The 14,120-nt window shown below is 41.0% G+C and overlaps 1 protein-coding gene across 1 annotated transcript in view; it reads right to left on the bottom strand.

Moving 5' to 3' along the window:
* AHRR (aryl-hydrocarbon receptor repressor) overlaps nt 1-3,618 on the bottom strand; it is a 30,018-nt gene extending 26,400 nt beyond the window's left edge. Inside the window, exons 1-2 of the mRNA XM_010016298.1 lie at nt 3,582-3,618; nt 2,060-2,160 (exon numbers count right to left, since the gene is read on the bottom strand). Of these exons, the coding sequence (XP_010014600.1) occupies nt 2,060-2,160; nt 3,582-3,618 (138 nt within the window). The remainder of the gene's footprint in view (nt 1-2,059; nt 2,161-3,581) is intronic.
* Between the last annotated feature and the right edge of the window lie 10,502 nt (nt 3,619-14,120).

Here is a 14,120-nt window from a genome sequence, read left to right as displayed (position 1 = left end):
ATACTAACTAGGGAAATAAAAAAAAAGGCAAAAGGCAAAGGCAATTATCCCTGTTTTTCCATTAAATTGTGTTCACAGACAGTATTATTCATACATATTTTGGTGATTCATATTATTCTGGTTTGTATTATGGAAAGCATCTAGGAGAGTTTGCACAGTGCGAGGCAAAGTCACAAGAAGGAAAGTGCCTTTTGACAGCAGAAAAATGTCTTTAGAGAGCCAGAAAAGTGGCCACATTTACAAGTCAATATATAAAGCACAGCAACCAGCACCAAGACTGTTTGCTTCTCCTTGGAAGGAAGCACAGATGTGACTATTTAGTTAAACCCCACAGTCCCTGATAACCAGCATGGTGAATTTGGTGGAAGAACAAAAAACCCCATTTTTTTCACATGCCTTAGCCACTGAATGAGCGTATAAGCCAAATTCAGGCCCCAGGGAATGTTCCCAGAAAAGTCACCCTCTTATTCTAGGTCAGACATGCCCACAAATGAAGCCTGGTGAATACATTCATATTAACATGCTCTTAATCATCTCGTTAATGATCCACATTAAGTGTAATCCGGGATAAAATATCTCCCACATATTCATTGTGAATGTGACTCCTATGTATGCTGTAGTTAGCAGACCATTATCATATTCAGTAATATTAGTCTTGTGTAACCTACCTGAAATTATGTATCAGTGTTCTTTCCCTGTGCCAGTAGCTCTGAAGATCCTTAATGATTGTAACTTGTAGGCATGTCATATACACCCAAAAAAGCATAGACTAAAGATAGGAGACCCTCATTAAAAACTACACACTCACCATAGACATCCTTTATAGTATGTCCTGTGCTCCCTAATCATTGAGAACGGAAATGACTGTGAGGGTGGTGAGGCACTGGAATGGGTTGCCCAGAGAAGTTGTGGCTGCCCCATCCCTGGCAGTGTTCAAGGCCAGGTTGGACGGGGCTTGGAGCAACCTGATCTAGTGGAAGAGGTCCCTGCCTGTGGCAGGAGGGTTGGAATGAGATGATCTTTAAGGTCTCTTGCAATCCAAACCATTCTATGATTCTATGATTGCACATAATACCTGACAGCCAAACTTCTCTTTCTGGTGCTAACACTAACTAATCAGGTGACTGTGTTACTTGCTTTGAAATACAAAATTAAAATCTTCTTAAGTAATATGAGGAAGGAAAGCAGGGTGTCAGTTTTTCCATTCCATACCATTTATGAACAACTTGTGATATTGGATCCCATGATAAATTGCCTTTTTTCTTTAATAGTATACTGCATTTATTTGCTAGAGGCTACTATTTCATTTACATTTATATATATCTCAGAGCTGTTATTAAAATACAATTTTTCTACCACAAATATTATCCTATCCAAAGCAACTATACATATGTAGTCTTAATCACACAGGAATTTCCAAGGACCTCAATGTATAAAAGGCATTATTACATCATGTGTTTGAAATGCAGATGTATCTGGGATGGACTGCTGTGATCTATCTGGTTCAGTAGTTCACAGCAGTATTTATTCTTCCTCCAGATTAATGGATCCAATTCTCACTAAAGTATGGCCCCTTTATCCTCCTCTGCCACTATAAAGTCCCTAAGAAAAATGTTTATGGAAATCCAGGGATAAAAATGCATAGAAGAAATAACTTCTTAACACACAGCTTCCCTCAGAGCACAGACTTGAGGAAGCAGGATTAATTAAAATATCCCAGAATAATCTAAACTCAGATCAGAAACAAGGAAAGCTCCTGTTGGCACTCTAAATTTTGCCAAGTAAAATAAACCTCTTCTATCATCCCAAGTGAAAAAGAACTGTAAACTGGCCTGCTGGAGTTCACGAGTAATTTCAAGGATGTAAGGGTGCAAGGTACAACTGCCAAATGGAGACTGACCAGGACTATCACAACTGCCAGAAAGCACTCACATGTGTGATTTTTGAATGACCCACACCAAGTTTGACCATTTGTTCAAAGCTGCCACAAAGCATTAAACTGAATATGGCATCAAACTGAATAACCTAAAGCCAGAAAAGAGAGCGTTTTTCCACTCACTTCTAGTAGAAGTCCACCTTCTTGTACAGCAGTCTTGTTAGATATATTGTCTTCTTTTATCGTTTGGCCAACTTGCTTCTTAAAGTGCTTTTCTTGAATGGCTGTTGAAAAGAGTTATTATTAATTTAGAAATCATAATGATTAGGGTTTCTAGACTAAAATTCTTATTTAGGCACTTAAGATGCATTGATTTAATTGGGAGTTACTGCCTTTGTCATCCGTTACTCACATCCCAGTTACTCATAACTTTCTTTTGCTGTGAGGGAGATAGATACATATTTGGCAGTCCAGATGTTTTTTATATGAAATATCTATCACGTTTTTTATTGAACATATTTTTTCCATTATTGTACTCTACATAAAGCAACAACCAGAACCCATGGGAAAGAAACAAAAGAAAGTTAGCAAGTTGTTTTGTTTATAAAAATATGTATTATGACAATATAAAGAAATGTCTATATAGCTCAGAAGACAAGGGACTGAAATGAGTTCCTTATTTTCAGTGCTGACCTTCGTGGTGTCAGATTATTTTCAGTCTCACTTTACCCTACTCACTTCTACAAGTCTGAGAATGAATGTAAGATTCAAGGGAATGTTCTTAAACTGTTTCATTTTTAAACAGCGGTTTAGAGTTTGTTTTTTGCAGGTCACTTACTACATGAAATTCATTAAAATCTCTCACTATAGATTAAAATTGCATATACTTTTCCTCGTAATAATGAAAACCTTCACGGGAGTTGAAACTGGTGAGTGCTTCCTGCACGTGAGTATCATTGCTTGATCTGAAATGTCTTTTAATACTCCAATTACGGTCTCGATATTGATATATACCACAAAAATATTCCTGAAATACAATCCCATTTCTGGGGATAATGAAAGAATCTCTGAGAAGGCTGACATCCCTTGATACATTGGGCTCCTGCATCATCTAGGGAGCATGACATGAACCTGTCTTTACCGTTTGCTCAGTAAAAATTGAGTCAGCTTCACTCCTGCTGCCCCATCCCAGAGATGGTCATACAAATATACAGGTAGCAAACAGCGATTCAGCTTTCTGTTTGTTCTCCTTTCCCCGGAGAGAATGAGAGAGGAGAAAATACCAATGAGATTAGCTGGGACATTTGATACACATTATCCCTTACATCTAAAAGAGAGCTGGAGCAGCCACAGACAGAGATGGTTAATAATCCAAAAAAGAAGGGTTGACACAAAGAGGAGTAGTTTACACCAAATCAGAACACGAAGAGGAGACAGCCAGCAATCCTTTAACACTCTTGAGCTTGCAGCTAAAATTCATGACATTTAATGGGATTTAAATTTTAGTAAGATATCAAATTAAGAAAAAGGTATATATTTTTAAATAGTTTGAATAATATTTGTTGATCTAAATGGAATCACAAAGGGCTGTGACTCAATTTAACAGCCTAGTGAGGGACTGTTGCAAGACCCATCAGCATTTCACAACAGATCATGGCAACGCAGAACCACACTGACTGAGTATTCGTGCTGGTTTTTAGCTTACGTTGTAAATATTTGCCGCCAGTGATAATGTTGGTCATTACCCCAAAGCAATCATCTCAAATGTATAATTAGATGTAATAAATCCCTCCCCTGGGCATGGGAAAACACATCAGGAAAATCCCAAGCTGCCTAAAACAGATCCCTACCCATGTTTTCCAGCCAAAACAACGTTGTGATTTCAGACTTGTAAGCTAGGCTGCTATGAACGGGACACACAGGCTCTTCAATCTGCATTTTCACTTTCGGATACCTTTAGAACTAATTGGAAACGGTTGTGCTTTTTTCCCCCAGATCAGCCAAGCCTTCTGCTATGCCCGTCCCTAAGAACAGACATACGGACACTTGTGAGAATAATTCTTAAGAGCCCAGCCCCTATTCCAGTGGCATCTTCCAGCGTTTTCTCCCTCCGAAGGGATGGTTTTGTGGTTACTGCCACGGCGGTTTGCAGTCTTTGTGCAGGTTAAAGGACAGACAGGGAGGGGTGCGAGGAAACGAAGGTTTATTTTTTTGATGCGCTCTTCTGGCGTTGTGAAAATTCCACCAGTTCAGACTTCATCGTTAGTGGAAACTATTATTCTACCCGACTGAGCGGGCCAGAGCTCCCTGCCTGTTTGTTAGCCTTCAGGCTCACACAAACACAGCAGCAGAAGCACAAGAGATGTTTGTTCCACAGCTTGTCTGGCTACTATAAATTCCATCTCCAAATGGAAAGTATTTTAATGTTATTTTGCCAGCTAGAGTTACCCATATGTTCGGCCACACACATCCGTTTCATAACATACCCTACTCGCTGGCCTAGACCACAGGGAGACCCGTTGCACCATCAAAGACGAATGACACCCCTCATGGCAAGCAGCAAGAGCTCCTCGGAGACAGCGACATTTGTTTGCTCCTTGCACCTGAGGCGGCAGAGCCGTGGCTCACTGTTCACTCTTGTTCTGCCTCCCTGCGCTGGAAACACGTATTAATCCACCCAGGGCTGGCTGATATGGCAGGAACAGCTCAGGAGAGATACTACTGCTGGTGATAGCCTGTCACCTGGAGAAAGCGGAGCAAGACAGGCAGAAAACCACACGGACCGCCCGGATGAAGGAGGAGGAGGAAAAGCACAACATGACAGGGTGAGGAGGGAGAACTGCAAGGTGTTACCTGACTAGGCAGAAAAATGGGGAAAAGAAAGCAGAGCAGCCTAACTATACCCCTGTCACCACCAAGAATCCAGAGAGAGAACTGACGGCAAGTATTGGTTATGGCAGGCGGCTTGATAGCAAAAGCCCTGGATGCCAGGAGGGCTGTGATCAAGCTTAGACATTACATAAAATGGTGGCCCTCTGGAGCAACGGTAAAGCCTACGATGCCGAAGACAAATGAAAGTCTGGAGAACGCCGGAGGGCTGTCTCTAGTAGGCAGGGAGGAGCAAACTGTGGAGAGCTAAAAAATAACAAGCAGCAAACGATGACTCAGTGACCTGAGGGGAAAACTGGCTGCTGGTGTTCCCACGTATCAGGAATGGGGCACGGAAGTAACTGACATTGCAGGCAGTGTGGTGCATGCTGCTGGCTGTAAATAAGTCAATAAATATATTGGAAAGTTTTAGTTTTATGGAGCCTTGGACTGCTTTTGATGGGAGTGGCAACTCTTTAGACTGGATTATCAGCAATTCAGCGCAGAGTGCTCACCTACTAGGTTCCAAACTGGCAGACTGAAGAAATGTGAAGCTGGAACAAGAGAGACCTGTTTCTGAGCACTTATCTAGCCTGCACTTCCAGAACACAAAATGAAACAGAAGATGGAGCTGTTCTGCCAAAGAAGATGAATGAGCAAATTGATACCACAGGGTGGTAAACACGACATATACATGTACCAGGGCTGACGGTTTTGCAGGTTCACGAGATCTAGCGAGCATGGTGCAATCCCAGGCAACATTAAAAGGCCACAAGTTGGGACACACTGGGTCCTACAGAAGGACAACACTGTGGAAATGTACAAAGAGGAGGAGAGGGCAAAGAGGAGGAGGAAGAGGAAGAAGAAGAAAGTAAAGAAAAATGGCCAGTGCAACTTCCTGGAGGAAAGGTACCAGATGTGAGGCCGTTGGTCCAGGTTCGGAGCTAAAAAAGGTGAAAAGAGTGGAAATAAAAAAATAATGTAGAGTTAGAACTGACAGTTAATTGACAGAGGAAAAAATGTCCACAAAAGGGATGGTAAGTCTGGCTGAAGGAGTATGGGACTGTCTCAGGCAGTACTGCTGAGCTTGTCACAGCTGCACTGTCTGTCCCCAAAGCACTGTAAAAGCCTGAGATCTCTTTTGAGCCTCTAGCTCTGATACGATCATCGCTATCTGCATTTGCAAACCCCTTGGCTTGAAAACCAAATCTGGAATATTGTAAAGAAGGGAAAAGCTGCCTGACACTTTAAAGTCTGTAAAAGCATTCTGAAACCAGACGTTCCATTTCCCCCAGAAATAACAGAACATTTATTTGTTGCAGAATACTCTTTTTGTTCAGAGGGATGGAAATTTCTCTACTTTCCAAATCCATGGGATTACATTCTCCAGAGTGTTTCTATACCTCTTCCTGAACAAGCACAACCTTCTTTCTCCAGCAAATAAATGGCAAAATTACCTGCCACCTAAGCTCTGTAACCAACTGATGTGTGGTCAAACCATAACCCAACCAACCCAGGAGCCTTGCACTGCTCAGGCTACCTGCATCAAGCAGCAGCACAGGCAAGAAATGAGCAGTGAGAGGATGCTGCTTCTTATCTGAACACCTTGCCTGGTTTCATCTGAGGCATAAGAAAGGGACAGCACTGTCTTCTTCAGACTCAGTATGATGCAGGCATAACAGTTTCAAGCCCTTCAGTGAGGAGTACCTGTGAGACCATTTCTCTCCAGTGATGCCCAAGGGATAAATTGTTTGGCTGGGTTTTTTTACATGGACTGATGAAAATACCTGAATGTAGCTTGCAGCTTGCAGGTTCAGAGACACTGCTTTATGCATACAAGTCTTACTTTTAGTAACTGTTACTTGAAAGGAAGTGAAAACAGGGTCTTTCTTCCTGGATCTTTTAGCCGCAGGAAGAATCAGCTATGCATGTTACCCTGAATGCTAAGAAAACAAAACAAAACAACTAGGAAACACTTGGTGTGAGCAATTCTGCTTAACAAACCCACAGCCATGAACTGAAATGGTCTGTTTCCTCTTGCTGCAGAGAACACTGAGTGACAATAAGGACAGGGCTTATTAGATGTACGCTGAAATTAAACAATATACGCCATAAAGAATGGCTATTATACATTGCCAAACAATATGAAAGGGATGTTTGCACTCTGGAATGCAACAACATATAGGTCGCATGAACACTTTAGGAAAGAAATCAGCACCAAAATGCACCCTCTGAATAGAAGATGTATGGTGCTCAGTCCTGTTGCGGAGGCTACCAGAGTGCCAGATGAAATTATGCTAGCAATAATGCAAAGTTACTCTTCCCAACTTAGCGGTTTTCCCAGTCTGCTTCTTTTTAAGGGATGCTTTGAAATCTGACTGCCCTTTGAAGTTTCCCGAGTACAGCATGACATTTATTTAAGGTACAAACCGAACTGTTTGTTTTCCAGATCCCGTCCCCTCTTTCTTTCAGAACCACTTTGCCCCTTTCCCTCATCCATTTTTCCCCGTGCGAGAGGGGCATCAAAGAGATGCCCCCGCCGGGCAGCTCTCCTCTCCCCACACCCCTGGCGTGGAGCTGGTGGGGTCACATCACCCCCCTGAGACCCCAGCCCGTGTCCGGAGGAGCCCTTTTGAAGGGGAGGCAGAGGGGAGGAGAAGTCCCTGCTGCGGAGGAGGCAGACTGCTGACTAACCTCAGCCCCGCTGTCACGCAAGCCTCGCCGCCTGTCAATCTCCCCGTGGCTCTGACAGGGGCCTGGCGCCTGTTCAAACCCTTGCGTGCGAGCAGACGAGCCGCATTACCCTATGAAGTATTTCATAATAACAACAGCTGTTAAATATTGATGACTCCTGGCAAGAGCTGAATGCTTTTCGAGAAGGTTAAGCCTTCGTGTAATGGAACCTAATTCACATATACTGTATCAGATGTCTGGAAGTTGCCTAAAAAAAGCAGAGGGGCTTAAAGGAACGGATCAGAAAAATAACTCTCGTGCAACAGGGAGAGGGGAGAAAACCCACAGCGTGAAAGGTGAGGAGTGTTTCCTCGGAGTCAAATCCTTTTGTAAAGAGAAAAAATGCTGCTGGAGCGATCATCAGAATGGCTGGTTTCATTATGTTCCACTGGACAGTTTTGTTTCTTTAGGAATTATTGCAGAGGAGATAAACTTTCTAAAACAGCGATCCAGCTGCCACTGCTGTCTCTCTATGTAGAAGTACACATGGAAATTATTTCTACAGAAAAACATAGAAAAGAGAGAGAAAGCTTGCATTCCTGAAGCTTTTCTGCAGACATCAGCCCTGAGAGATCTGGCTTGTTAGAAGATTTAGTAGTGATCAGACAAGATATTAAGGATGAGATCTGAGAAGAGTTTCCAGCAGGCAAGAAAGGGGGGAGGGCAAGTCCCTTGCCTTAGGCAAGTCCTGATGTGCTCTTCTCCAGTTCCCAGAAGAAAACCCCCCTCATCCCCACGCTGCCCTCTAAAACTCGTCAGTCCAATCTTTTCCCTCTTGACCTAACTGTTGAGCAAGGTTGTATCAGGAAGGGAATCAGTTTGGGGCAGGAGTTCATGATCTGCAGACAGAGTCTTTGGGATGGAGCTGATGTGATTCCAGGGCAGGCAGTACCACGCACTCCAGCGAAATGGCAGCGCCAGAGTCAGGGTGTGGTGAAAGAGAAGAAACACAAACTGAACTCTTCTCAGGGAGGTGACCAAGTCCGGGTACTTTTTTCTTGCACATGAAAAAGAGGTCTGTGTGCCTTTGCAGAGTACAATTTAGGTAAGGCAAGCTGAGAACCTGAAAACAACTACCTGCTTATGTCCAGTTGTGCTGTGGAGTTCTGTGAAGCTTTATGAAAGTATTTTACCTGTGGGAAACCCACATCTATTGATTGAGTCAGGATAGAGAACCATGGGAACTTAGGAAGTCATAGGTTGGAAGAGACCTTTGAAGGTCATCTGGTCTACCCCACCCTCATCAAAAGTAACTTCAGGCAGGTTGCGCAGGGATTTTGTTGTATCCTCAGTGATGGACGTTTCACATTCGCTCCAGGAAAACTTTCATTATATAATCACAAACAAGATTAATTTTGCAAGATAAGAGCTGCTTGTGGTTTTATGTGAATGAGCATCAGGATGAGTTCTGGCTGGACACTTCCTGCTTCCACAATTCTTAGTCTGTAAAATGTGTAGAGTAACTTAAGAAATACTGAGAATGGTTAAGTGGTTGTCATGAAAAGTGTGGTACATGGAGAATATGTGAATCAAGTTATTAACTATTATTATAATGGGTTTTGATGGTTTATTCTGTATCTTCACGACTGGCTCACAAGAAACCACACCTGTATGTCATGTTTTTGTATAGTCTGGGACTGTAATATCTCACTTCTCCCATAATTTCTGAGGTATCACAGACCCAAAGAAAAGTTGTGCCTCCACAAGAAACCAAATAATGTGCTAACTACACAAGCAACAGACACAAAAGAACTTGTCTAGAAAGCGCACTTCCTTTCTGCAGCTTACTATTGCAGCCTTTCTCTCTTCGTATGACTCAACAGATGATCTCCCCAACAGACAACCCCATGTTGTGCATTGGCAAAGAAGATATATGAGAGTTCTGTTTGCATCACTGTGAGTAAACGTTCGAGTTATCAGTTAGTCGGATAGACTATATTGGCTATAAGACTGCCAAAGACATGTAGTCCTCCTAAATTATCCCAAGATATAAGACTTATTCCAAGTAATTGTCTTCAGCTTCATCTTCATAATTCCATTTGATCACCTGCTAATTTAAATATAATGATTTGATGATGTGAACTTACTGATTTTTAAGTTCAGTCCTGGGGCCTTAATTTCATCCCTGTTTTATTCCATTCTCAGTGTAATTAAGCTGTAATCAGCTTGTCTGAGTGTGTATTTGCTTGCACAACCTTTTGAATAAATCCATAAAAGATAAATGGGTTATTCTGTCAAACTACAAAATGGATCACAAGCCTTAGTTATCAGCAACTCTGAGTAAGAAATCTACAAACCACTTAGTCCATTTTCAAATCAATACCCACATCCCTCATCAAAATTAAGATGATTTCAACAAATTCCTTGTCCCTTAAGTCATGAGTTTGTAATTTGCATGTTCATTATTCAGAATCAAGTTATACAGCAAAAGTTTAGTGTAGAAAAAAATAAATTTAAGAAAACTATTCTGTATTTAGAAAACTTGCTCAACATTGGTAAGTTTAAGAGTTAAGGACCACCTAATACACAGTCAATGTAGTTTTATGTTTGTTTTAGTCTAGATTCCATTTTATTCTGTACTACACTCTAACAGACTGCATGTTAACTCTCCGTATAGCAATTCAGACTTCACCAAACTAATCCACATTAGCACCAAGTGTACTGCAGTGTGTTCTGACCTGCCATATCCTGATTGCTTTGAGTGTGATCTCTGCAAATCTCACTGATCATGATACATATACCTCCATATTCAGAGGAAGAGAACATCAAGACACATTAATTCTAGGATCTATGGAGCAGATGACCTATCAAAACAACTTGCAGAGTTTCCCTGTTCTTCTAAGTGTCCTTCATGATGGCTTGTTGGCTGAATAGCTGTTTATCTTTTCCCTTGTCCAGATATTTTAGAAAATCTCTACAGGGGAAAAAAAAATTAGTTTCTCTATATTCTTTGAATTCCCAGCACTTTGTCTCTCTATGGTCCAAAGATGTAATTCTCTTGATATGGCTCATATTATTTCACTGTCCTGAGGCCATTTTTTCACTGGTTTGATTCTCCCAACAAAAACAATACAACGATGGACACTGGGGTCCACAGAAGAGGCAGCTACCCTTTGAGGAGAAGCTAAAATGCCTGCGACTGTTTACTGAGGAGACAAGGATGAGGGGACATGAAACAGAGGTTTACAAAAGTTTAAAAGCAATGCATAAACTGAATGAAGAACCGCTGTTCACCCAACCCCACAATATGAGGGCTGTTAAGTGCTCAGTGACAGCAATACAAGAATGCTTTAAAGCAGACAAAAGACAACAATTTTGGAGATGAGAATGCAGGCTAGATGGACCACTGGTGTGACACAGTAGTGCATTTCTTATGTTGTTATATTGTCACTGCAATGCCATGACCTTGTCCACGAAATCTGTTGCAGACAGAAAATAAACAACAGATGAACAAGAGCAGCGTCTGTGACGCGAAACAAAGTATATCACAGAAGTGACAATAAGAAAAATTAGAACCTTATGAGAATGCTTGTATGTGACTAAATTTAAGCATATGATGAGACCAGCTTGTGACTAATCATTGCATCCAAACAAACAAACAAACAAATTTCTTTTATGATAAATAGCCTATTGAAATAAATTTGAGCCTGAAATATTTTTCAGAAACATAAGTAAGGAGACCAAACTCCATTTCTACTGTAAGGACAGCTAAGAGAAAAGTTGTGTGTGCTCATAAGTAAGAAACTACAGTCTACTGGACTCTTCCCCACTTTAAAACAGGAGACTGTAAGAATTGCATTTTACAGAAGAAATGGAATGAAGTCCTGATGAAAGACTTATCTTGAGACTATCTGAACATTTTTAGTCTTTATTGGCTGCAGAAGATGTGCACCATTTTACTCTCTTCAACTTAGACCTGCAGTTTAGAACATTTAGTAGATCAGTCCCTGAAGAATGAAATCAAATCCAAGACCAAACGTGAAAAAACATGCAACTAGGAGTGTATGAGAAAGCATTTCTCCCCCTTCCTGATTAAATCAACCTGGCAGTGACTGACTTATGTGATATTTACATGACCTTTGCCAGCCTTTTTGGATTTGATAATCTCTTCTCCAGGCCTGTGTTTCAAACAGACTGTTTCTTGAGCTTCCACTCCTCAAATTCTACCGCTTTTATAGAATTATTGTCCCTTTATAGTTTCATTTACACCAGTCTGCATGGAAAGGCATGGGCTAAATTCATACCTGCTATCTCCAACAGTGAATTTAAGTCACTATCTCTTAGGAGCGAGTTGAAAGAGCATGTGTCAGTAGGCCAGTATATCACCCAAGAGACTGTTTAAAAATAGACAAAGCACACGATCTGGAGAGGATAAAGGAAACCTTTAAGATGAAATAAACATTGCATCTAAAATATTCATGCTGAGACCTTAGTGCACAGGATGTGCATATGTTACCCAGAAAACCAAATCTGGCTTCATTAGTTTCAGCGGCAGAAATATCATCAGAGCAATTCCTTAATATCTGCTTTACATAGCAGCCATACTGTGGCCAGTATTAGAGGCAAAGACACATTTGCTTTCCAGTGTATTTTAAATAAGCAAAAATAACACACTTGACAGAAGAAATGCAAGATTCTCCGTCTTTAAGTCAGCTGAATACCACAGCATACTGCCACACAACCACTGGTAAATACACACCCCACAGAACACAGCACTCTCTTTCTACGGCAGAGCAGCTTTGCTCTGGTCTTTTCTGCTGTCTGTGGAGACTACCATGATGAAATTGACTGTATGAAGCCTTGAGAGGTTAAATGAACCTAAGAAACTGTGGGAAAAATATGGCTGAGAGGAGGTCCTTGAGCTTTGGCTTTTCTACTTCAGGAAGTATAAGAACATGCTGAGACAAGACACAGGCAAATACACCATCAGGACAGTATCAGAAAGTTCAAAGTATTCTTTCAGAATCATTTTTCAGGGCAATTGTAAAACACTGAACTATATCCCAGAACTTTTTAGAATGCTCAAGAAAATCAGAAGCATGAAAATCTTACCTAAAAGCTCAGAATGAAGAGCAATACAGCAACAGAAGTCAAAAGTTGAACTACCAGAACCCTAAATTGATAATGCTGCAATCCCTGGATATGTTCAATGTGGTTTATACACATTAAGGTTTAGTGTATGCATTTAAAGACTAGTCTTGAACAGCTATCCAAATAGATGGACCTTGCTCTCAACTGGAGTCCCTTGTAAGTCAGAGGGCCTGCAGAGAAGACATTATGGTAGGTCCAAAAATAAACTGCTTTGCAGAACAGGAACCTTCTGCGGAAGTAGCGAATGCATACACATTATGTGTTCAATTACTACAAGAACCTTCATTTTTCACTTCCTCACAGACGTTTTGCTTTGCCTTTTCATGCAGCCAAGTTCCACGCTTAGGAGAAGATCCCAAGCAGATCCTAAAGACCCTAAGCAAGCCAGCAGTGGGCTTACATGTTCTCTCCTCATTAGTGCTAGAGAAATCAAGGTTTTTAAAAACGCCACAATCTCAAAGTCAATGACCAGAATTAGGACCTTTAATTTTAATAAGCGTAATAAAAAATACTACCTTTTAAAAAGGCAGGAAAGGTAATATTTGAATGCCATACAGAGAGAGAGTACTATGTATGTAGTGGCTCTGCTTTGATTTGCTTTTTAATTTTTAAAAACAGAGATGACTTAGATGTAGTGATAAAATCAAAAGGCACCCACAGACTTCTTATCAGACTTGTCCCATATGAAAACAAGGAGCAACCAATGTTCTGTATTTCAGAAACAAAGTTCTAGCTAATAAAATATAACCTTTTCTCCAGTTTCAGATCTTCTGCATATGTGTCATTGACTTGAACAGGCAAGTCTGATGGCTGTGAAGGTGCCTGCTACCTTGACTCATAGCAAGCTACCAAAGAAATAATGAGTATTCCTTCTGGGATAAGGACAGGAAACTTGTCTCTCACTCATAAAACATACAGGATTTCAGTCTCAACTTTCAAGGCAATTACAGTTAATTACAGCTTTCACTGAGTGATCAATGCTAGGTGAATAGTATGTGTAAAGAGAATTAGGATACACAAATTACTTCTTGTGCTTCTTACTCTGTCAAGGTCTTCTGGATGAAAATTGGTGATTTCTTACTTACTGACTCATCCGATCTATACTACACTCATTATCTGACATAAACATCAATTTATATTGTTTTTTCATCAGTAATAATAGGATGTTCTTTGGATAAACACTGCAACTTGCTGTCAGCGTCAGTCCAATAACCATTGAAACAAAACTTCCTAGTGCTATGCTAGGGAAAATAAGGATAGTTTTAAGGCAGAAAATAAAATTTGCAAACTGCAAAAAGCAAAAGCAAAATCAAAGATGCTGCTGCACACATTCTTAAAAAATGTGACAGTTAGCTGGAGAAAACGTACACTCTAGAGCCTAGTTTGTTTTAAGCCGCGTATTTTTCAGAGGAATCATTCCACTGCATCTAAAAGAGGAACATTTTTTCTCCTGCCGGGGCAGATCTGCAGGGAGGAGGCTCATTTCTGCCTTGCTGGTCTGGCAGGCAGCAGAGCTCTATTCCTCTGATCAAGAGATCACTTTCATAACCAC

The sequence above is a fragment of the Nestor notabilis genome, unplaced genomic scaffold (assembly GCF_000696875.1).
Source record: "Nestor notabilis isolate BGI_N333 unplaced genomic scaffold, ASM69687v1 scaffold5786, whole genome shotgun sequence".
Taxonomy (NCBI): Eukaryota; Metazoa; Chordata; class Aves; order Psittaciformes; family Psittacidae; genus Nestor; species Nestor notabilis.
The sequence above is the reverse complement of the archived record's forward strand: the minus strand, read 5'-3'. Positions and strand labels throughout refer to the sequence as shown.